The 22,379-nt window shown below is 42.9% G+C and overlaps 1 protein-coding gene across 2 annotated transcripts; it reads left to right on the top strand.

The window, feature by feature from the left end:
- The first annotated feature begins 184 nt into the window (after nucleotides 1-184).
- Nucleotides 185-22,292, top strand: LOC139049100 (TNF receptor-associated factor 3-like). 2 transcript variants are annotated; one of them, XM_070524316.1, is made up of 12 exons: nucleotides 185-566; nucleotides 712-778; nucleotides 1,742-1,994; nucleotides 3,634-3,738; nucleotides 6,085-6,258; nucleotides 6,694-6,789; nucleotides 7,537-7,641; nucleotides 11,037-11,126; nucleotides 11,610-11,681; nucleotides 14,508-14,582; nucleotides 19,056-19,316; nucleotides 21,989-22,292. In XM_070524316.1, exons 3-12 carry the CDS (start codon nucleotides 1,758-1,760, stop codon nucleotides 22,220-22,222), a joined length of 1,449 nt encoding a protein of 482 aa, XP_070380417.1. In that variant the 5' UTR covers nucleotides 185-566; nucleotides 712-778; nucleotides 1,742-1,757; the 3' UTR covers nucleotides 22,223-22,292. The 2 variants fall into 2 exon arrangements, with proteins under 2 accessions (XP_070380417.1, XP_070380416.1); XM_070524315.1 differs by lacking the exon at nucleotides 712-778 and having other exon boundaries at nucleotides 1,740-1,994.
- Nucleotides 22,293-22,379: the final 87 nt, after the last annotated feature.

Raw genomic sequence — 22,379 nt, 5'->3', positions numbered from 1 at the left:
CTCGAATAATCGTCTCGCGCGAACTTATTTTATAAAAAAAATATTTATTAACTGCGATTCATCAAAATTTGTTTTATATTTGACTAATCGGGCAAAAACAATGTTTCTAATTTTTGGTTATTTTTTTATTTTAGATATCAGTTTATTGACGTCATGAAGCTTTAGTTTTGGTTTCGCAAAGCGAGTTGCCTCTTCGAGGTGAGCCGGTTTTGACGGAGGTCGTGGACACGACGCGGCCCTGAGACGTGTGTACCGTCGCGTGACGTTGTTGGTGACGGAAACAAGCTTCTTCTTCTCTCCTTTTTCCCCCAAGAAACAAAAGACCTGACAGTTTCTATTCTTCTCCAAAACAATGGTGTAAAGGCGCGCCGCGCCCCCTGTCACGATCAGCGCAATTTCGCCGCGGCTAGGGTGTGCTGCGCGACGTTTCGGCTCATCGACAGAGTCCCCGATTGCTCCGCTCACGACGCGCCTTCTTTGACATTTGTTTACGGACGCAAGCGCGAAGTGTCATTTTTGCCGCGCATCGGAGACGCACCGTCGCTGCCCGCCGCGCCGTTGCTGCCGTAAGTATACGAATTATACTGGCGCTTTTACGGCAATTGTTCTGTGCAGCTTCCTCGAGGAAAAATGTGAAAAAAGCTTCTCGGAAGCCGAAGTTTCCTTTTCCTCTGAATCACCGACCCACTTGCTCGCGATTGGTACACGTAGCACTTCGCGGACTAGCAGGGCGCAGAGATTTTCGGCTGCGTGACAGAAAGTGCCCGGTCCTGAAGTGGTAAGTGCGTGCGTACGTCATCCTGTGTTACCGCATGCGTGCGTTCCACAGTTAAAGCGCGCGTAGTAGAAATATTTTTAAAGAAGTGTTATAATTCCGAAGGACGATGGAAATCTCTTGCCCACGAAAACCACAGATTTTTTTAAAAATAATTTTAGCGTTCGTCGTAAGTTTTTCAACGGCTCAACAGCTATAGCTGTTGAATTTCCTAGTACGTACGTATCATTAATATGCATGACATATATTTTTTGCAGTACAAACATTGCGTCGATATATCAATCACGCGTGCAGCTGTGCACACTTGTGAGATCTATGGGTATGGAGTGAATAATCCACTACAAATTTAATTCACGTGGCGTTAACCGTCAACAGAGTTGTCGATCCAAAAATAGAAACCTTGACACCCCTGCTTTCCCTGAATGATTTCTGTACGTCTGTGAGGAAGTATGTAGGAAATACTGCATACCAATTTGAGTTAACTTGTGTTAAGTTATAGTCTAGATTTATCTCTAATTAGTAATTCATGCAAATTTGGGAGAATACTAGAAAATATACCTCACATATGGGAGAAATTCATTTTATATAACCATGGTGTACAGTCAATGTGCATTGTTCACATGGATATTCATAATTCTTTTTTCTTAACAGCCAGAATCTCCAGGCAGAGTTGCTCGCCAATAAATTGCATGCACCATCTAGAGACACAAGTCAGCTGAGTAATTGTTGCAACAAAAATGCATTCTTCATATGTGCGGCTATTAAGGTCGAGTCAACAGATGCGAGTAAGTTCTTCGTCACTGTCATGAGGAAGCACTTCGTATGTTTGTGTCAGGCATTTCCTCAGCTGTGTATACATCTCAAGCACCAATCGATAAGCCCTCTGCCTTTCTGATTTCTGCAATACCCGTGGCCGTGCAAACTTGGAGCATTATAGGTCTGCCTCATGCACACTCGTTCGCAGAGATTGTGACCTGGGCGAATGCCGCACGAAGTCAGAGTACGCGGATTCACGGAGCTTAGCGAGGGCTTGGAGCTTGAATTTGTCCATTCCGTGCCACACGAGCTCACGTGCTCCTCGTGCCAGGACCTTGTTGGCATCCTCTGGCTGTCATCCTCGTGCGAGCACCGCTTCTGCACCCGTTGCCTCGAGGCACTTCTCGGCCAGGCCAGCAAGTCTTTCTGTCCCGTGGATCAAGCCGAAATCTCTCGTGGGCAGGTCAGGAATGAAACCACATAAAGTAATTGTCGCACTAAATAGTTCAGCTGCTATGAGCTTGCTCTAAGTGTTCTGGGCTGAGAAGGATGTGGGCCTGTATTCAGAAAACTTCCATAATAATGCTAGTGCTGCATGCGATTGGCCGTTGCCATGGCAGCTCTCTCGTTATCATGCCAATTTCTATCATGAGTTCCAGGTGCCTGGAACTTACGTAACAAAAGTTTTCTGTATAGTCCATAATGATCAGTTGGTTTAAGTAATAAAAGTTGCTGTTTAACATCCCCAAGCTACACCACTGTTATGAGAGATACCGCATAATAATAAAATTATAACCACTTGGTGCTATTTAATGTGCACCTATGGATCATTGGCCACACTCTGCCACACAAATGAGGCCATTGCAGCCAGGTAGGTTATGTTAAGTAGTTTCAGCTTATTAGTTTTCTGTTAATTTAGCTAGTAGTTGCCAGTAGCAAGGGCACTGCCATATATAGTATTAATAGGTCCCCCATAGTCATTAGCATTTATTATAAGTAAGACAGTCTGTTTACACTTCAAGAAACATGTAGGTGGCAGCTAGTTAAGAGGAATAACGATCATAGGTGCGTTTCTCTGCGACATGTCCAAAAACGAACTTGCATGCCAAAACGCTTGCAAGCCAGCCTTAGGCGGTATTAAAAGAACATTACACGCTCATTGCATCGTCATTCTTCATGCACCATAGCTTGGCACTGTTCAGTTCCTCTGAATTAAATTGTGAGCAATAAGAAGACAGGTCACGCTTATTACATCACCATTCTTCATGCGACCCGCCGCGGTTGCTCAGTGGCTGTGGTGTTAGGCTGCTGAGCACGAGGTCGCGGGATCGAATCCCGGCCACGGCGGCCGCATTTCGATGGGGGCGAAATGCGAAAACACCCGTGTACTTAGATTTAGGTGCACGTTAAAGAACTCCAGGTGGTCAAAATTTCCGGAGTCCTCCACTACGGCGTGCCTCATAATCAGAAAGTGGTTTTGGCACATAAAACCCCATAATTTAATTTAATTCTTCATGCACTATAGCTTAGATGGCACTGTTCAGTTCTCTGCGACTTGTCCAAAAACGAAATTGCATGCCAGAATGCTTGCAAGCCGACCTCAGGCAGTATTAAAAGAACATTACATGCTTATTGCATCATCATTCTTCATGCATCATAGCTTGCCACTGTTCAGTTCTCTGTGACTTGTCCAAAAATGAACTTGCAAGCCAACCTCGGGCAGTATTAAAAGAACATTACAAGCTTATTGCATCATCATTCTTCATACACCATAGCTTGGCACTGTTCAGTTCTCAGCGACTTGTCCAAAAACGAACTTGCATGCCAAAACGCTTGCAAGCCGACCTCAGGCAGTATTAAAAGAACATTACAAGCTTATTGCATCGTCATTCCTCATGCATCATAGCTTGGCACTGTTCAGTTCCTCTGAATTAAAAAGTGAGCAAATAAGGCAGGCTTGCATCATCTCTTCGTTTCCGTCTTTCATCTGCTTGCGCACAATGTCTTTGTGACAAACTGCTCAATAAACTATGTCGGTTTTTCAGTTGACTGCATACTTTGCACATTGTAACGTATACTATTATATGTGCTTCTATCCGCAGCTTGTTGAGGACACCTCCGTTCAGACCAAGGCATCCCAGTTCCAGGCTTGGTGTCCCAACCGTGGCCAGGGCTGTACATTAACACCTCGCATCTGTGACCTCAGAGTGAGTGGACTGCCTTTTATTTTTAACATGCTGTGTAATTCAAGGGTTTATGGTATACAATAAAGGAAGAAAATGCTTAAAGGGACGTCACTATATATAAACAATTTGGGCCGCGGTAATAAATTACCCTGCAACAATATAAAGAAAACATTAACTCTTACCACAAGAAAACTAAGCCAGAAAGGCTGCAAAGAACGAAACACGGGTGGCAATGGCTGCCTTGAATTTCCGACACCACCTAGTCATGACATCATGGATTTCGAGGCCGTCTGCTTGGGCCTGGTTAAACTTTTGTCAGTGAAAATAGTCTAGATTGTGTTCTAAAAAAGCCAGCCTAAGTAGGAAGTTTCAAAAGCTTTTACTTAGCAGCAATGGCTGAAATGCAAAAAGGCTTTTGCAATCCATGAGGTCACACTGAAGGCCTGGGAGTTACAGCACGAAATTAAAGCATGAAAATTTCACCGTCATTTACTCTTCTAATAACGTACATATTACAGCGAAACATAGACAATATTCCGATTTGAATCAAGAGGAAAAAATGGAGCTGGGCAGGTCATGTAATGAGCCGGTTAGATAACCGCATTGGACCATTAGGGTTACAGAATGGGTACCAGGAGAAGGAAAACACAATCGAGGACGACAAAAGACTAGGTGGAGCAATGAATTTAGGAAAGTCGCGGGCGCTAGTTGGAATCGGTTGGCGCAAGACAGGGGTAATTGGAGATTGCAGGGAGAGTCCTTCGTGCTGCAGTGGATCATAAAACAGGCTGATGATGATGATAGTGAAAAGAAAGAATTGTTCTTCAAGAATAGCTTATTAGCCTATATTTACTCTCTGTTTCTCTGTAGTGTCCCTAATGAAGCACTTTTTGAAGTCAATAAGAAAAGATTCCCATTCAGTAGACGATGTTACCTTAACCTTGCAAGCCAAATATTAAGCCTCTGTATGCAACAAGGAACCTATATATATATACAATCTCACATAACAGATCACTTGATCTCTCCTGTGAGCTTCAAAGGCCCTGCTTTTTTCCCCCCCATGAAATATCAGCAATGGCATTACATGGGGCATATCTGTTAGCATAATAGTCTACATAAAAAAAAGACAGCTGCACAGACACGCATTGACAGGACAAGTGCGCTCGTCCTGTTTATGTGCACATGTCCCTGTGTAGTTGTGTTTCTTTCAAGCAGACGATTATGCTAAGAAATATGCACCAACTAGCCCACCAAGATCTTCTTGCGAATGTTCTCTTCTGTCACCTTCAAGCACCTTTGTCATGCAATGGCCTTGTAGGGTTAATTACTGCAAGTGCACTGCAAAGAGACGGAAAAGAAAAAAAAGCATCCTGGACAGGACATTGGCTGTTGGCACTGCCCTAGCCAAGAGAGATCAATAGACCTTTTTCATGCTTACAAACAGAGTTCCCGGAAGACTTCCGGTTAAGCTGTCAGGAGCAACAGAAGTTACATTTGCCTATAAACTTACAGGACCCTCCAGCTGGCACCAGCTTTGTTGGGGAGTTGGAGTATTTGACAATGAATTGTATTGTTAACTGCAAAAAAAAAAAAAAATGCCCGCACCTGAGTTCGACAAATTGCGCACATTCTTTTACCTGAAAACATCAAGAATATGAGCCTGCAGTGTAGTATGCGGCAAAATACTTTTTGTTTTTGGCTAACATGACTCTCGTAAATGGCTGACCTGAAGTTCTCTGGGGTCATGAACGCAGTGCTGCCACATCGCGGATGAAAAAGGTCTATAAGTTGAGGGCAGATAGGGAAGGTAAACATTGCATGTAGTCTTTGTATCTCTGTTAGTATGAGGGAATTTCCGAAAATTGGTGAGGGAATAGGTTCCTTGAAAGGCATCACTCTCACTCCAGAGCACATTGCTCAGAATTACAAAGAAAGGGGTTTCAGGGCCCCTTTACGTTTTTGTTAGCTCACAAATGAAATCTGAGAGTAGTTGTCCAATAATGTGTTGTAGCGGACCAAATGGTTCCGAGACATTGTGGAACCTTGCACTGCGAAGCACGATTTTCTTTTTTTCAGCAGTTCAATTTCTTTGTTAGAGAAATTGAACTGCTGAAAAGAGAAATTCACGTGCATACGAACTTGACATCAATAAGAAAGGCCACGTGACTATGTGCTACTTGGTTAATCTCGCTATTCATGTTTTTCCTGTTGTTGCTATCAGACAGTTTATGTTCTTCACTTCACGTGTGCCAAGTGTCCAAGTGTCATTAGTCTTGCTTCACAGTGCCGTGTTCCAGCATGTATAATAGAAGGCAGAAAATAACAATCTTTTTCATGTGCTGTCTCGCTCTGTCCTTTCTCTGTCAGAACCACCTGAGACAGTGCAATCAAGTCATGATGTCGTTTGCGCCTCCGGGTGGTGATGGCAGCGGCAGTTCTTCAGCCAACAATGAAGCTAATGGCTCGACCAGCAGCAGCGGAAACATGGAATCTGATGGGACTCCGAGGTGCTGGATGGCTGACTTTGGCTGCGATTTTCAGGTTAGTACAATCTAGCCATACAGTATATTGCATATCAAGTCCATTTAACTTCCGCATGAGAAGCTTGAACTTGTTTTAGATAAACTGCTGGCATATGTACCTGTTCTTGACAGAATTTCTGAAAAGCTTGCTATGTTATGCAATAATGATGCATTTCATGTAGAATGCAGTTTATATTCCCTACACAGAGGCAATTGACTACCCTCGTTAGCTTTCTAATCCACATCACTGCAACTTTATCTCTCCACTTCCCACCTACCTCTTTACTTGGTTATTAAGTAATACTAAAGAAAACACAGAAAAATATGAATGCTGATTCGCAATAGATTATATTTTCTTTTAATCTTAAAATATGTGTTGACGCTTAGACTGGACACTAGTCTAAGCGTCAACGTGGACGTGGAAGAATGATGGGCTTCTCTTCTGCCATTCCAGGGCTCTGCTTCAGAGGTGGCGGCCCATGAAAATGACTGGCAGCAACACAGGCGGATGATCGTGTCACGTCTTTCCGAGTACAGGCGCAACTTGGAGGTGAGTGCACGCGTTGCACGCTACGTTTTCCGTGTCCATAGCTTGGTTCACTAAGTTCATGTGTAGTGCAAGAATTAAACTACTTTAGGCATAAAACCTTTGTTAGAGTAGGGTCAAACTACAAAAAAAATTGGCTGTGACCAAGGGTGATACAATTCCAACTAAAAAAGATGCTTCAGGCTCTTTTGCAAACTGTGAGGCTGTAGCAACCACAGTGCTTACAAGAGAAAGGAAGTTTTTTTTTCTTTTAAACTGTTGTGGCGCTGGATTGGCACTTGCATATATTTACACAGAAGGTAATTGCAACAGCAATAGGCTAGCTGTTGCTATTCGCAGAGAATTGAAAGCGCACATTAGAGAATCTCCTCGGAAAGCAAGGGCTTGGTTAACATTCCTTGTTAATTATGCTAGCTTTGAAAGCAGAAAAGGGTTTCCTTCATTTACTCGATTCAGGCAACTAATCTTTTCTGAAATAGCATTGCTCTGCTGTGCACAGCTTCTGCTTTTGAACCAGCAGGCAGATGTCAAGATTACTATATGTAATGGCTTTAAGATAATATGCTGATAAAATGCGTATTCACTAGATTACACATTACAGGGATGGTCATCAAAGCTTATGGCTACATGCTTCAATGCTACCTTTGTGAGTGCGTGAGGTGCAGGTGTAACCCACTGACAGTTGTGCAAACTAGCAGGATTGTTATCCAGGAAACTCCGTAAAGCATCTGTGGTACATTGTTTGTGCAGGACATCCAAAATGAGCGTGACGTGCTTCGCAACCAAGTGAACGAGGTGAATGCCACTTTGAAAGGACTGAACATTGGCTTCGAGCACCACTGCACACATTCTGCGGTAAGGGTGCCTCGAATGTTCCTGTTGGTGGTGCTTTTTCGCTGTCTCAGTCATTGCACCACACTGCAAAGCTTTCACACAAAGACCTTCGCTCCTTCATCCCTTTCTTATAAAGTAAAATGTGGGGGTTTCACGGCGAAACAGCGCTAGAGACACGCGGACAACCACAGGCGGTGCAGCAAGAAACATTCATCGTGCTATGTTTCTTGCAACATAAAGTTGTTTACGAAATTCCCACCTCATGCGGCAGATCGTGTATAGGCCAAGCGGGACGGTCTCTAAATGACCGTTTTTTAGAGCATGCACTCAACATGGCATCCAAGAATGGAAGCAATCTTACTATCCATTGTGTGAAGTGTGGTTGCGCCCCTTCACTCGAAGCCACACAAGTTTTGCGCAGATACAGGGATCCTGTAGCTAGGAAAACTTTTGAAGAGTTCTCAAGGATGAATAAGGGCCCGTCTTGCATAAATGCCTCATCGATTGCCCTCTTTGACATGGAGCGGACGTTTCTCCGAGATTAACCTTGCTGGTTTTTTACTCTGGAATGCCTTTTACCTTCTCGACGCATGCGCAGCAACAGGTATTCGACGATCACTCGCCCCTTTCCTTCTTTCCCAGTTCTCAAGGTATATTTTTGTGCATGCACAATAAAACCTTTTATGGCAGTCAGCGCTCATCCTTGTGTTCCTCTATCGTTTGTGTGTCTCTAACGCTGTTTCACCAGGAAGGTATTGTACCGATTAGCTCATTCCCGGACTTTATTAAATGTGGGGTATTGAAGCGAGCACTTCAATCTATACGAAACATACTTCCTAGGCTAGGGTGGCTCAATATGTGCATCAAATTGTTCTTCTCGAAACACATCCAGATGGTAATTCATCCTTGGAGAAATTGTCTGGATCGGGTTGTGGTAAATGTTGGCCACTGCAGCAGTGATCAGTGTCCTTGATATATACTACATCAAGGCTAAAGGAATACTAGCATGACATCTCCGACTTTTCATTTCTCCGTTTTTTTTTTGCTTCTGACAAAGGAGCTCGACCTTGAAATCTTAGAGAAAATACTGGAAAGCATCAGAGCTCCCTAACTGGTTTACTATGATAGATTTATCTACCAGTTTCAGTTTCATTTCCTAAGGCTTATGTGCGTCGCGACATCATGATGTAAAAGGTGGTCATCTGGGAGCAGGACATCGTAATGTTTCAGCACTCGATCCAGCTCACCCATTTGTCGAGTCTGCTCCTACTCATTGTGCGACCCGATGTACCAGCATACCAAGCAACGGAGCATGCTGAAGCTAGTGTCGAAATGTTGCAGTATCCGGCTCCGATGTGATCACCTTCTGTGTCATGACATGACGTCACATATGACTCGGGGTAATCAAAACTGAAACTAGTAGATGAAGCTAATACAGTAGAATTCCGTTAAGTCAGCTATGGTTAATTCGATTTTCAATTAATTTGATCGCGACTGCAGGTCCCGGCCTATGCCCACGCATTTCTATGGGCCCAGACTTTTGTTATTTCGATCCTGAAATTGGCCTTCACCAGATAATTTGAACTTAACCAATCATCGCACATATGCCAGGCCCTTATAATGACACCAATAGTGATCCCTTAACTGGCAGTATCTGTCTCGACTGAGCTTAAGGGACAGTGAATGAGTTCAACGCACGTGATAAAATCTACCATCAAAAGTACCTATTTTCGGCCTGTCCTAGTAGTATCTTGAAGCAGTAACCATAGCTCACAATCTCTGGCTATGATATTTACCCGGTTCTAATGTGTGCCTTTTTCCCCCCAGATAACTGTGCCGAAGATTGCCTTCACGGTGCAATCGGACACAAAATCAAAACCACCTTTGCAGCGTTTGTGCACTTTACCGTATAGCGCATATTTATTGTGGCAAAACTGAGTTTAGAAAACCGGTCACCATTGAGCAACACATATTAGACCCTCTTGCCCATTCTTCATGCTAAAAAATAGGGTGCAAGTAAGATTTCTACTTTGTTTAGGAGCTTTAATGTCATTTCTATGTTAATTTTCTACTTTGTACTGATAGAAAGTGGGCGCATATTTGAATTGGGGGCGTGTTATATTAGTGCAAATACTGCTAAATGAATCGGCGGTGTGTTTTACCATTGTTCTGCATCTTGCATAATTTGGCCTGTCGGCTAATTCGATCAGTTTTGTCTGTCCCGTCAGGGTACAATTAACGGAACTCGCCTGTACAGTAAATTGTTTAGTGTACCCTGAGGCTTGCCAGTATTTTTTCTAGTGTTTCAAGGTCGAAGACTTTCATTTAAAAGGCCCCTCATCAGGTTTGGTTGTTTAAAACAGACCAGCACGGCATACACATCATGATCTGCTGACGATCGTGCCTGCAAAGTATTACAGTGCTGCATGCTACAAAAACACCTGAAATTTCAAACCAAACGCCATGCCTCTCAAGGAAGCACCGCTGCCAGGCAGAGAGTCAAGATCACATGCACAAATGCTTCTGCACAAAACGCAGCACTACCAACGTCGCTCACCATGACACATGACTTTGGGTATTCAGCCAATGTGGAACACGCGTGCCGCCACCGCCACTGAAAATGTGCCGCTGCAGCAAGAAAAAGAAGAGAATAAAAAAAAGTGAGGGTGGGGGAGATGGGGCCCGCCACATGATGCCACATGAACGTGCTGTGGTCCCTTGGCTCCGATATGAGAGAAGGCGGGGAACAAACCTCACTTGCGGATGCTAATTGAGGCAGAGAGGGAGAATGTCTCTACTGGCTGTTGTACCCACCCCCTGGTGGCGTGGTAACAGGGAATTCAATTTCTACATCTGCTCCAATGATAAACTGAGTTGGAAAATTGTTTCGATAAAGCTATCCATCGACGGTGTTTCACAACTTCCATTGTGTAGCCAAAATTTACAGTGGAGCCTGCCTGGTAAGGGGCCCTTTAAACGTAGATGAGAAAATGAAGTTGAAAATTTCACGTTAGTAGTACTCCTTTAGGTTACTTGGAAGTGGCATTTCTAAGCAACACAGCTGGCAGGTACATGATCATAGGGCAAGTGTCCCAGCCACTTCTACCAAAAGTATGCAAACGCTTCAGAAGCATTCACAGGCATTCCCCCTGATGCTTTGAAACACAGACCGGCCCGACAGCACCTGATCACAATGACAATCGTCTCAATTTTCTTCTTGGCGAAGCGTTTTCCTAAAGGTAAACATGGCTGCTTTCAATATCTTGCACTTGTATTTTGTTATCATTGCTATCAGGGCATGACGGTGATAGTTCCTCAGGCACAGCGGCATACAGAATGGCTGTATCACAAGACGAAAAAACGCTTAGCCGCTGTTGCTGTAGCATGTTTTGATGCTTATGCATTTTTTTCTGCAGGGCACACAGAATGAGTTGAGAAACCGCATTCAACAGATGGAGCAGAGACTGGCACAATATGAGTCCCAGGGTGGGGCAGTCCAGCCTACGGTAAATGAAAAAAAAAAAGTATAGTTTTCCTCTTTTTGTTTAGTTGTCTCTTTTACAATTGATTTGTGCATATATGGCATGGAGGGACTATCTTGCTGTACAAAGTGTTTGTTCAATGCACAAAACTGCACTTAAATCTAGACTTGGCAAACACCGATTGAGTGAGTTATCGAATATAAATAAAGTAAGTCTTAAGCATTTCGTGTCATTTTCAGCACATTTCATAACTTCATAATTTTATTTATTGGTAAAAATGCAGAAAATTACATGTGGATAGTATACATAAGGAGGTCCTATAATCGAAGATTGTATTGGGACCTCCTGTTAAAGACACTTATGATGGTAGCTGACAGTGCAAACGTGCACAATGTATGTATTGCTTCACCTTGCCTTTATTACTTCACAGCATATTTATAAATTCTGTACCGCCATGTGCCTTCGCTTCACACTGGTATATTAAAACTATTTTTCCATTGTTTACAGACTTTTCAGCTACAACCTCCTCAAAAACCAAGTGCCCCAACTAACTTCGAGAGCATTGGCTTTTCTAACCAGGCAAGAACTTTGTTTGTTTGTTTGTCAACATGTGCTGCAACATAAATCCTACATGTATTTGTTATTCAATCTAAATAGAAAACCAAACTTTTGCCACAGTTAAAACATCATTTCATTGAGCATCCACTGCACCGAATTTTATAAGATTTGTTGCATTGAAAACAAGAAGTCGATCTACTGACTGTAGGGAGTAGATTGTTATTTAGACCGTCACTTCTCATTAAGAAAATTGTGAAAACACAAGATTTAAGATCAAAAGGAGAAAAACAAGCCATTCAAGTCACAACATTGTAACTCCAAAATTAAAAATGATATCACAGCTATGGAAGTCCCACCTATTGTGTCATCTAAAATTGACAGAATTGAGGTATATTAGCACTCTGAAATAAATCACTAATTCGTCAGTAGGGGCTTTACAAAATCCTTGTAAACACAGAAACAATTTCACATGAACTGTAAACTCGTGTATCAAATTCGTCCGCTGGAGATACACTAACAGGCACAGTTTACAGAACTGCGATATTTGTTTTTCGTGCAGAGTTACAGATTTGTAAACATTGTGCTTAATTTTTGTTTAGCTTACTGATAGTTGTCGATTTTGTATAAACTACGAAGCCCTGAAATCAAAATTCTGCTTTCTACTGTTGGTAGAATTTCGCTTTCTCTCTTAAATGCAACAGATCTCATTCGACTCGGTTCAGTGATTGTCTGATGCCTGATGATTAAGTGCACTTCTCACTTATGCTAGAACCTCAATCTAACGAACACAGACATAATGAATTACTGGATATATCAAAGCAAATCTGCAACCTACAAATTTTCTTTTGCTAATATCAGTGTAATGAATACCAGATATAATAAAAGTACATTTATGTCTGATGTGCTTTCGCTACTACGATGTTCAGCTGAATTTGAATATAAAAACCGGAGTTGGGCCCTGAGCTCAACCCTCCTGTGAGAGTCTACGGCACGCTTGTGCGAGTAAAACTTGCCGACTTCTCACTGCGGATCCAACAACCAGCGAAACCTGTCTGCACAGATGGGCAGGCTTCTTTCAATCTGCCTTGGCATCTTGCTGCCCAATGCGTGGCCAGCCATGCGCAACAAGATAAGAGAACTGTCGAACAACTTCGCAAACGACAAGCGTTGTGTGCTTACGGCCAGAGGTGAGACCGGTTCGCCGTGTCGGGTGTCGGTCTACGTGGGTGTGCCTGCGAGACGTCTCGGTCTCGGCTGACTTCTAACTGCCGGTCTAGGAAACTCTTTCAAACAGGTGTGGGTTGGGGTTTTGCTCCTGTGTTGCACGCTTTGATCCTACGTGTGTTGCGCGGCTGCGTAACTGCGGAGTGCTGGACTGGGCAATTTCTGTTCCGGTGTTCATCAGATCGCATCTTTGTTCTGTCAACTAATTTAAATTAACGGATCAGACCTTGTGCAAGTAGTTTGTGCTAGTCGCTGAGCTTGGCTTTGAGTCAAAGACTATTTGCCACCATAAGGAAAGCAGTGCCCAAGAAGCCTTGTAAAAAAGAAAATTCAAGCATTTCTAGTGAAGGGCTGAAATCAAGAGCATGCTTGATATTGCGTACCCGACTGTGTTCCTTTAAATATGTAGCTGTGCATGCTATTGGCCAATGCTGCATTAAAAATTTAACAGTACTTGGTCAACAGCATGCCTCTGATTAACTTACTTTACTCTATTTAGTTGATCATACAGTCAGCACATTTTAATCAGGGTCCTAGGGCCCGCAGGTACTTTACCAGTTGGTATTACAAATTATGGTGAGTTCCTTATAAGTACTTGTTCTTGTTACTTGTCAAGTGAAGAACAATTATAAGAACAAAATGTATGACAGACTTGGAAGCTTTGAACTGCAAGTTACATGCCTGTAGAGTTTAGGGATATGGTATGGTTCGCCAAGATTATGATACAGGCTAACCTTACAATCTAGTCTAATCTTTAGCTCAGGCTTATCCCACCATGGCAAAAAGAAAAGTTTCTTGCTTTTGATTTTTTTTACCTTTGTCAAGCACCATGCAGATCATGACAAAGCATTTTTTTTTTCTGATTTCACTTGAGATGTGCACGTGCACGTTTGTTTGAGATTCTAGCGGGGATGCGGCTGGTGAAATTGTTCTTTGCCTGCTGCAAGAGAATGCTATTTGACCTGAACGCGTACAGAGCTCGTGATTGCAAGAGCCGCTGTTTTCTGAATGAAATCTCACATTTTTGGAAGTTTGCATGCAGCATGGAAAAGAAAATGCAACCAGTGCCAGTAAACACAATAAGATTGCTATTACCTTTTGAAACAACCTTGTAAATAAACATAGACACACAGAAAACACATTCTTATGCCTCTTTATATGAGCTGTAAGTAAAGTCAGCTGTACAGACTATGCTCGTGTAGGCCCTGCAAAACAAGTTCATCACTCAGCAGTAATTGCATGTCGGGAAATAGTCTGTTACTTAACTGCTTTTTCAAGGCATCTGAATTGAAGACAAAATGTTCTGTTCAAGCCATATATTCTGGTTGCTTAATGTCTAACATTCCTTTTCTTCTTCTCTCAAGCAATTTGTTGGACACAGAGGTCGCTTCATTCAGATGCTGCATTGTAGGGGGAAACTTGTTTTCTTTAGTTGGAAGTCTCATTTGAATTAAACTCAGTGAAGTGAATTGAAAGCACAGTGAGCTGAGCGAACAAATGTTAAGTGTATAACTGAAAAACAGATTGTGTGACATTGAACGAATGGGAGTTGGCTGTGCTACTGAGAATGCAACCTGTTTTTCTGGGTTCATAACGCGTTTTTGTAAAAAATTTGCATTGCAGATGTCGATGGCTCCGACAGAAGCACCAATGGCTTCCATGGCTTCCATGGCACCGCCAAGTCTGCCAGTGAACAACGTGAGGGTTTTAGACTGCATTATTAATCTTAGCACAGATTTCTAGTGTAATAACAAAAGAAGTTGTGAAAAATTTGCGATGTGAAGTATTACGCAAGAAAAAATTGTGCAGAAACCATTGGAGGATGTTTAATTCACTAAGCTGGGTTAGGTTAGTCATGCAATAGTTTACCAGTACATCAGCTGATATGTACTGCTGCATTGGTTAGCTGTATTAGTCAAGAGGAAGCTGTAGCTTGAGATCTCATGTCTAAATACATGAGAATGGAGAATTCATTTTTCTCTGCGACCACTGCACCAATATTGATGAGGCCTGTTGCACTTAAATGGAAAGGTTAAAATGTAGCAACTGTAAGAAGTGAATTCTTAATTTATGCCATAAATTAAAAAGATATAACTAAATGTTACGAAATTTAAAAAAAAAAAGAGGTATCAAGTTTACATCTCTGTTACTCAGCAATTAAAACGATATCACAATTCTGTAAGCTCCACCTAATAATACATCTAAAATGGACTAAGTTGATGCGTCATACACTGCTCTCAAACATACTACTAATTTGTGAGCAAGATATTTGTAAAATCTTCATAAACATGGTAAATATTTCACTCGAGTGTGAATTCACACATCAAATTTATCTGCACGAGATGCTCTAACAGATACAGTCTAAAGAACTGCATTAATTAGGATCAATGACCGAGCAGGTTTCTTTGTATTCATGTTGTGGTTCATGCAATGCTCGTGAAACACGAAATGGCAGACAAGAATAAGTACACGGGAGAGCGTGTGTCCTGTACACTTCCTGTTCTGTCTTTCTGTATTTCGTCAGTGCTGCACAAATTACAAGATTAAAAGAACTGTGACCACCTCTTTTGGTACACGTTATAGGGTCTCAAACTTTGTGCACAGAGTATTTTTTTTAACTTACCGATTTCTGGCAATATGCGCTGAATCAACATTTTGCTTCTAAGAATTGCTAGAATTTAACTTTTTCTTTCAAATGCAGCAAATTTCATTCAAGTTGGTCCGGAGGTTGTTTCATGAGAGCATTTCATTTTTTTAGCTTTCTGTGTATTGAATGGGCGAAATCGGAGTTGGCCCCGAGCTAAAGCTTCCTCTTGGGGCTTATTCATACCGGCGACTCGAAGAGCTTGCGTGACCAAGTTGGTCGCAAATAGTCGCAGATGTTCACTTTCGTCAGAAAGCGACTTTTTTGGGTGTGTCACTCAATTTTTTCAGTTGCATTTGGAACCTACTGAACCTATCAGCTGTGCAGGAGCTGGATGTCCATAACTGTCGGTGCTTACTTTACGTAGCAGTGACGGTGCAAGCAGACATAAATGGCATCAATCGAGAGACATCTGTGTGTGTGCCAACAGGGCAAGAAGAGCCTGCCTGTGTGAACACTGGTCACCATGAGTCGCTGCTTTGCTGCCAGTCATGATAGGTCACGCCGTCTCTCCAAGTTGCCCATGTGAATGAGCCCTAAATTCCATGAAGCATGCGGGTGCAGGGACGTATGGATAAATTGGAGGGCATTTGGCGAGTGGTCTTCAGCTTCTCTACGCAACGAGACCAGAGACACACTGATGTATTCCTTTTCCCTGCCCCTATAGCTATGCTATCAGATATGCCATGGCCAGCTTCACATGAAGCATTGTCCCTGCTGCAAAGTGCTTTTTTTATTCTGCGTTCACATGCCAACGCTCCAGCAGTGTTTGACAGAGGACAGTGGACAGTGTTTTGCAGTGTATGGTGTATGCGGAATGCCATTTCTGTATCCTCTTTCACCACTCGAAGTAGGCTGCAAGTTAGCAGGACAGCATGTATAATACAGTAGACATTTGTTCATTCGACTCCGGTTAATTCGGTTCCTACCAAAGGTTCCAGCAGGTGACTATGTATTTCTATGGGCTCGAACTTTTGTTATTTCGATCCTAAAGTTGGCCTTTGCTGGATAATTCAAACTTGACCAGTCATCACACACGCACCCAACCCCTAAGGTGACCTCAATAGGGGCCACTTTACCACCAGCGTCTGTCTTGGCAAAGATTAGGGGACAATGAATGCGTTGAATGCACGTCTTCTCCCATCAAAAATGCTTACTTTTGGCCTGCCCCAGGAAGATTTTCAAGCGACAACGGTAGCTCACAATGTCCGATTATGGAATTTACCTGATTCTAAGGCTACATTCAGGCTCGGTCTCAGAGAGGGCGAAAGTGGAAGAAATCCAAAGTATTCTGCCTGCTCTTCCACCTACAAGGGCAGAAAATAAGGCGGCAAGCTTTATCAGTCTCGGACCAGCTTTTTCGCCTCAGCGAAAGCGAAAACTCGTCCTGCTTCACTGGAAGCTGCAGTGGTGTGTAGACATTGAATATGGCACCCAAAGTGTCAGCGACAATGCTAATTGACGCCATCAAACGTTACCCTGTGATGTACGATATAAAATTCAGCCTCTACGAGGACACGTTCCACAAGAGCGAGATTTGGATTAAGATTGCAGAGGGAGCTGCAGGTCGGGAAAAGGCGCAGCAGCAAAGCGTTGCCATGTCCCAATTTCTGGCGCTTTTGCAGAGCCGGGTGATGGGGCGAATTCATCACCGCCGCTTCCGGGGTGACCGCTTCTCCAGCTGCTCCTTGTACACCACCAGAACACAACAGGTTAAAAGGATTAAAACTATTTATTGTCTTCTGCATTCATAGTTAAAAATCAGTGTGGGTGAGTTGCCCACAATCACTCCTTTAGATAATCAATGAATGAACATACTGCTTGTATGTCTGGTGATGAGCGTAACCACATGTACAAATGTGCTCACAGTAGGTAGATATGGCGAAAGCGGTGGCGGTATGGCAAAATGAATGTGAATACTTTGGATATGTGGGGAACGTATGCCGGCTTTGGCATTTCCGCTCACTTTTCGCTGCCCTAGTAAGAACGAAACTTTACACATACGAGACCCTTGTCCATTTTTCTTGCTAAAAAATTGGGTGCACATTAGATTTCTATGTTGTTTAGTAGCTTTAAGGTTATCTCGGTGTCAGTATTCTACTTTATACACATGGAAAGTGGGCTCGCATATGATTAGGGGGCGTGGTAGAATCGGGCAAATACTGCCAAATAAATCAGCGGTGTGTTTTGTCATTTTTTCTCCATCTTGTTTACTCCTACCCACCACTTAATTCAATAAATTTCGTGGGTCTTGTCAGGGTCAAATTAACGGAAGTTGACTGTACATAGTACATGCATTTGAACATAATCCAGGACATGTTGCTGATGCCGCCAGTAAGCTAAAGTGCCTGTATAATAATGTATTTACTTGATTCTAACGCTTCTACGATAACAACATGCACGTGATTTTTTTCCGAGCCACAAAAATGGAAAGTGTAATGCTCTTCACCATAATGCATGACATAATTTTAATGCTTGAAAAAATACAAAATGCAATACCCTAGATTGCTGCCTCGCCAGGTTTTTTATAGTAAGAGAGAGAAATAGCTATTTGGCTCTCACTTTAAAAAAAGTAAATTTATTCATATGAGTAACAGTGTATTGAGCATCAGTCATCGTCACTCTCTGGGCTTGGAAGGTGGGATTAGAGATTTTGGGGTTGGATGTGGACACCGGGTACTGTGATTTCGGTTCCATACTTGATTTAAATGTGCATGTCATATTTTAGTGAATCTTTCCTGGCAAAAAGAAAAGGTAAAGCGCATGTTGCAATCAAGCGAATTTGAAAACTGATATTGCAATAAAAAATTGCCATATGCCTGCTGTCACAGGATATGCTGCAGCAGGAGCCATTTTGGTATGTTCTAATTAAATTTAATTAAATTTGCTTCACACTTCACGAAAACTTGGTCTAGGTCTAGGGACTGAACCAGGAGGATAAACTGCTAGCCTTTTGAGGCAATCGATTTACCCTTCGACCAACCAGGAGGCTTGTCAGATGGCAATTTGAGTCTGTAATGAACCCTTTAGAAAAGTCCCCAGCTGGCTTTCCCGCATCTTGCCCGAAATATCGCTAAAGTCATTGCTAAAATGCTGACTAATGTGTGGCTAGTGCTTTGTTCTTGCTTTCTTTCATTCCTTCCCATCATATCTTACTGCACCGAAACAATAACAGTGCATTCGCTGCCCAGTAATCGCAACCATTTGAACAGCGTGCAGGCCGCCATATTTTGAGCAGTCGTGCATTGCGGGAAAACCGACCAGGCACTTTTCTAAAGGGTTTGCACAAGTACTCTCCTACTTTCCTTTGTGCACAACTGCCGGATCTGAGTGTTCGAATATGAAGATATGTGGTTCATTTTCATATGCTAAGTAAAACTTGCTGGTGAAGCCCACCTCTGTTTCCATATTATTTCTTCATAATTGTGTTACCCAGATGTATGCAGTCTCACCAGTTGTTCTCATCTACGCTGCAACTGTAACCGGAGTTGTCTCAGACGTGCCTTTTTGTTTATTTGTGCTAAAAGGATCAAGTCATGACTTGCCCGGATGGCCAGTTTCGGTGGCTCCTGAAGGAGTACTCGCGCGCCAAACGCCACCAACGCCACGGCACTCATCGCTATTCGTCCAGCCCGATCTTCTGCACCGGAAACCCCGGCTACTGGCTCCAGCTTCGGATACACCTCAACGGCATCGGCCAGAGCCGGAAGGGGCGTTTCATGGCTGTTCAGCTGGTCCTGCTTAGGGGCCCCAACGACTCTGAGCTCCCGTGGCCGTTTCGACACAGGGCAAGTCCAGAGTTCAATTCCATAGATCTTATCAACATGTGCAAGTTCTCGTAGAATAAATCCTACTCTTTGACGGTTTACGAGAGATTCAGGTTATTTGTTTACTCACCAGGCGCAACAGTACTGGAACTGTGAAAGTGTGCTGAATTCTTTCTTGACACATTGTTGTTATTGTGAATTTGCTTTCAAATGCCTCATTTTGCTTGTATTAATGTTTTAGTACCCTTGACTGTAGACTGTATTCATGCTGTCATGCACAACGCTTCTCAGGGTAAATTGAGCTTTCTGTGGCAGCTTTTAGCCCATAAGTCCATTTCTAGTGTAAGCTAGAAAAGGAAAGTTGATTTATTGACAGATTGATAATACAGCATAACATGTGTAACGCATACAAGCACAGCACATGATACACTGAATCTAATGCTTATCTGATGTATACAAACAAGCAGCTGATATAGCAGACCAAGCAATTCATATTAGTAGGCCGAATAACATCGAAAGTGAGAAGCAAAAATGTACATTAATGGTGCGATCACTTTCATTGGAGTTTGCAAAACACTGCAGCAGTTGTTTCTTCGTGAAGTGCCATGAACACCAGAAGCTGCATTTATTTATTTATTTTTGAATTTATATTGTTTATTTATTATTTAGACCTAGCCTCCAGACACTATAAATTTTGCTAATCCTAGACATTGTCGATGTGGGACGACAATGTAACAACGTGTGTTATCTGTTCAATCTTTCCAAGTGGTTCCAGTGTAGTAGTGACTGGAATGTCAGGTTTGAAGCTCATGATTGTAATTGCTTTGACTTCAGTGCAGCTGCTTAGATATCTTTTTATTTCCATTACATTGTGTCATGCTGGAATCAAAGTGTGGCAAACAAAACGGACGCAGTAAAGTCATTTTTTTAAATCTCACAACTGCTGTTCACAGTGTAATATCCATTCTAGTTCTGGTGCTGATGCAATACCTACAGCATCTGCCACAATGGCTGTGAGAGACTCTGGCTAATATTCCCAGGCATCCCCATTGCGAGTCAGGGAGAGTGAGCTGCATGTATATAAATTTCTCTCCCATTGAGGGTGGGGGAGAGTGAGCTTAGTATGTATGAACCACCCGCTCTTTTTCTATTACTACCGAACACTGCTTTACCACCCTCCCCGTTATATTTTAACACTTCAACTTCCCTCATGTACCAGTTTCATCTCTGCTGTGCATCAAATGCATGTGCCAAGTGTACACACCAGCTTATTCTCCACTGCACACAAACTGTATGCACCAGCTTATTCTCTACTGCGTACCAACTGTATGCACCAGCTTATTATTCTCCACTGTGCACGAACTCTATGCGCCAGCTTATTTTCCACTGTGCTCCAACTGTATGCACCAGCTTATTCTTCACTGTGTACGAACTGTATGCACCAGCTTATTCTCTACTGCATACCAACTGTATGCACCAGCTTATTATTTTCCACTGTGCACGAACTGTATGCGCCAGCTTATTCTCCACTGCGCACAAACTGTATGCACCAGCTTATTCCCTACTGCGTACCAACTGTATGCACCAGCTTATTCTCCACTTCACACAAACTGTATGCACCAGCTTATTTATTCTCTACTGGGTACCAACTGTATGCACCAGCTTATTCTTCACTGTGCACGAACTGTATGTGCCAGCTTATTCTCTACTGCATAGCAACTGTATGCACCAGCTTATTCTTCACTGTGCACGAACTGTATGCACCAGCTTATTTTCTACTGCATAGCAACTGTATGTACCAGCTTATTATTCTCAACTGTGCACGAACTGTATGCGCCAGTTTATTCACTACTGTGTACCAACTGTATGCACCCACTTATTCTCTACTGCGTACCAACTGTATGCACCAGCTTATCTCTGCTGCACACGAACTGCACACCAGCTTGTTTTCCTCCACCCTATTTGACATTTGGGTACAGTGAGACTTGTAGCTCCTTGTACCCAATAACAGGGTAGTAATTTGGGCAAGCAGGAACACCTCAGTCGTGATGGTGAATAGCGCACTATTCGAGCAAGGAACAGAAGAAACAGCACTGTGTTGTCCTTTCTTTCGCGTTTCTGCTGTCCCATGTTCGCATAGTGCACCATTTGCCGTCGTTCACGCATATATTTTTTTTAACTTTATGCAAGAAAAATAGATTCAGTTCAGCTAAACACTGCCGAGGAAAGCATTTGCTGCCCCTAAAAAGACAAGTCTCCTTGTCGAAACGTTAACTGAATAACATACATTGTTCGACCATTAGTTGTAGATCACTTCAAGCCTGCATCTTCTCGTAAAACTGTCGTTTGTTTTGACTCCCAGGGTTCAGTTAGCACCCACAAATTATACTCGGGAAAGTGGACAGGGATCAGGCAGAGCAGAGTGGGCAGTTGCCACTGCAGGTCAACTAGTAGAGCAACGCATGCATCATGTGGAGGTTGTGGGTTTGGCTCCCATTAGTAACAAGTTGCCTTTTCTTCAACTTTCGACGTATCTCTGTTTGATTACCATTCCTGCATTTCAAGTTAAAAAATAAAGCGTGCTTGATTTCTCCTACGCTCCCTTTGGCTTCATGTAGTTGGCACAAACACTAAGTCATTGATTTTCTCGATTATTCTGATTGTTTCGGTTCTGGTGCCATTCGTTGCAACAGGTGACGGTGACCTTGCTGAACCAGAACGGGCCGCAGCACGTCAGCTACACCATAAACGACCCCAGCTTTCCGCGATCCCAGGGCGAACACACGGTGCCTTACGTCTGGCAGGAGTTCGTCGCCTTCAGCGACCTCGACGCCAACCCTGGCTTGGCTTGGAATGACAGCCTCCTTTTTGAGCTCACCGTGACACCACCGTCGCCACCACCGCCGGGATTGTACCCACCCCTGTGAACGTCCGTCCAGACGTATACTTATTAAGGCTGCTTTTAAGCCATTCTTTAAGCACATACTTTTGCTAGAATGTGCACGTAAGCTTGCTTCTCTGTTTACACTGTTACATTACAAAAGTGGTGTAACAGAATTTTTTAATATTGCATGTGGTAGATAA

This window comes from Dermacentor albipictus, chromosome 8 (assembly GCF_038994185.2).
Source record: "Dermacentor albipictus isolate Rhodes 1998 colony chromosome 8, USDA_Dalb.pri_finalv2, whole genome shotgun sequence".
Taxonomy (NCBI): domain Eukaryota; kingdom Metazoa; phylum Arthropoda; class Arachnida; order Ixodida; family Ixodidae; genus Dermacentor; species Dermacentor albipictus.
The sequence above is the reverse complement of the archived record's forward strand: the minus strand, read 5'-3'. Positions and strand labels throughout refer to the sequence as shown.